Source organism: Phalaenopsis equestris, unplaced genomic scaffold (assembly GCF_001263595.1).
Source record: "Phalaenopsis equestris unplaced genomic scaffold, ASM126359v1 Scaffold195524, whole genome shotgun sequence".
NCBI lineage: Eukaryota > Viridiplantae > Streptophyta > Magnoliopsida > Asparagales > Orchidaceae > Phalaenopsis > Phalaenopsis equestris.
Window position 1 is genome coordinate 1 of NW_018215473.1, and position 1,312 is coordinate 1,312.

At 36.1% G+C, this 1,312-nt stretch overlaps 1 protein-coding gene across 1 annotated transcript; it reads left to right on the forward strand.

Moving 5' to 3' along the window:
- Nucleotides 1-19: 19 nt before the first annotated feature.
- Nucleotides 20-1,307, forward strand: LOC110035036 (ABC transporter G family member 39-like; the record flags this gene model as incomplete). The annotated part of the gene is made up of 5 exons (XM_020739274.1): nt 20-139; nt 217-347; nt 441-770; nt 858-1,148; nt 1,239-1,307. Coding segments are annotated over exons 2-5 (813 nt in total), but the record flags the coding sequence as incomplete, so codon positions are not given.
- Nucleotides 1,308-1,312: the final 5 nt, after the last annotated feature.

Genomic DNA, 1,312 nt, shown 5'->3' on the forward strand with positions numbered 1-1,312 from the left:
TGCAATTTTTTAGCAATTAAAAAAGGCCAACCAGCACTATCTGAGGAGGCCTTGAAGAAAAGACAAATTATTGCAACAAACAGGCTTCAGCATTCATCATTTGAAGGAGAAAACTGTAATCGTCAAACTAGTGCCAGAGGTAAGTTTATTTCTTCATTCAATTTGTATATTAAATTATCTTGCAAATTACTAAAGATAATAACTCAATATGTGCAGATAAATCTATGAGGATCTCACCATATGATTCTAATCCTACTGAGTTGAATACAAGGAAACAAATGGCACTTCCATTTGTACCACTTTCTCTCACTTTTGACAACATAAAATATTCAGTAGACATGCCACAAGTACTTATATTTATTTTTGAATGATAATTTTACACACAGCAGACTTTCAAAATTTTTCAAGAGTAATAATTCTAAAATGAAAGTTGCTTTCAGGAAATGAAAGGAACAGGGGTTGCGGACAAGTTGATGCTTCTAAAGGGTGTGAGTGGGTGCTTCAGACCAGGAGTTCTTACAGCACTAATGGGTGTTAGTGGAGCAGGAAAGACAACTCTTATGGATGTACTTGCAGGAAGGAAAACTGGAGGATATATAGAGGGAGATATTACCATATCTGGATATCCCAAGAAGCAAGAAACTTTCGCTCGTGTGTCAGGATATTGTGAACAAAATGATATCCACTCCCCACATGTGACAGTTTATGAATCTCTTGTTTACTCTGCATGGCTTCGACTTCCTTCTGAAGTTGATTCTAAAACAAAAGAAGTAGGTTAAGTACATATGAATTCACAGTACACATTATTGATGACCCATGATGCTAAAATTACATAATAATAAAAATGTGTTTTACAGATGTTCATTGAAGAGGTTATGGAGCTTGTAGAGATGGCATCTTTAAGGAATGCACTAGTTGGATTGCCTGGTGCAAATGGTTTGTCGACTGAGCAACGCAAGCGACTAACCATTGCTGTTGAGCTTATCGCTAATCCTTCCATTATTTTCATGGATGAGCCTACCTCTGGACTTGATGCCAGGGCAGCTGCAATTGTAATGAGAACTGTAAGAAACACTGTTGATACCGGCAGGACAGTTGTGTGCACGATTCACCAACCTAGCATTGATATTTTTGAAGCTTTTGATGAGGTGAGAAATTTTTATATGAATGCATATTCATATAACATATATACTTTATCATCTTTTGATGCATTCATGTATAATTACTTTGAATTGCAGCTATTTTTGATGAAAAGAGGAGGCGAAGAGATATATGTGGGACCATTAGGACATAACTCTTTTCATCTCATAAA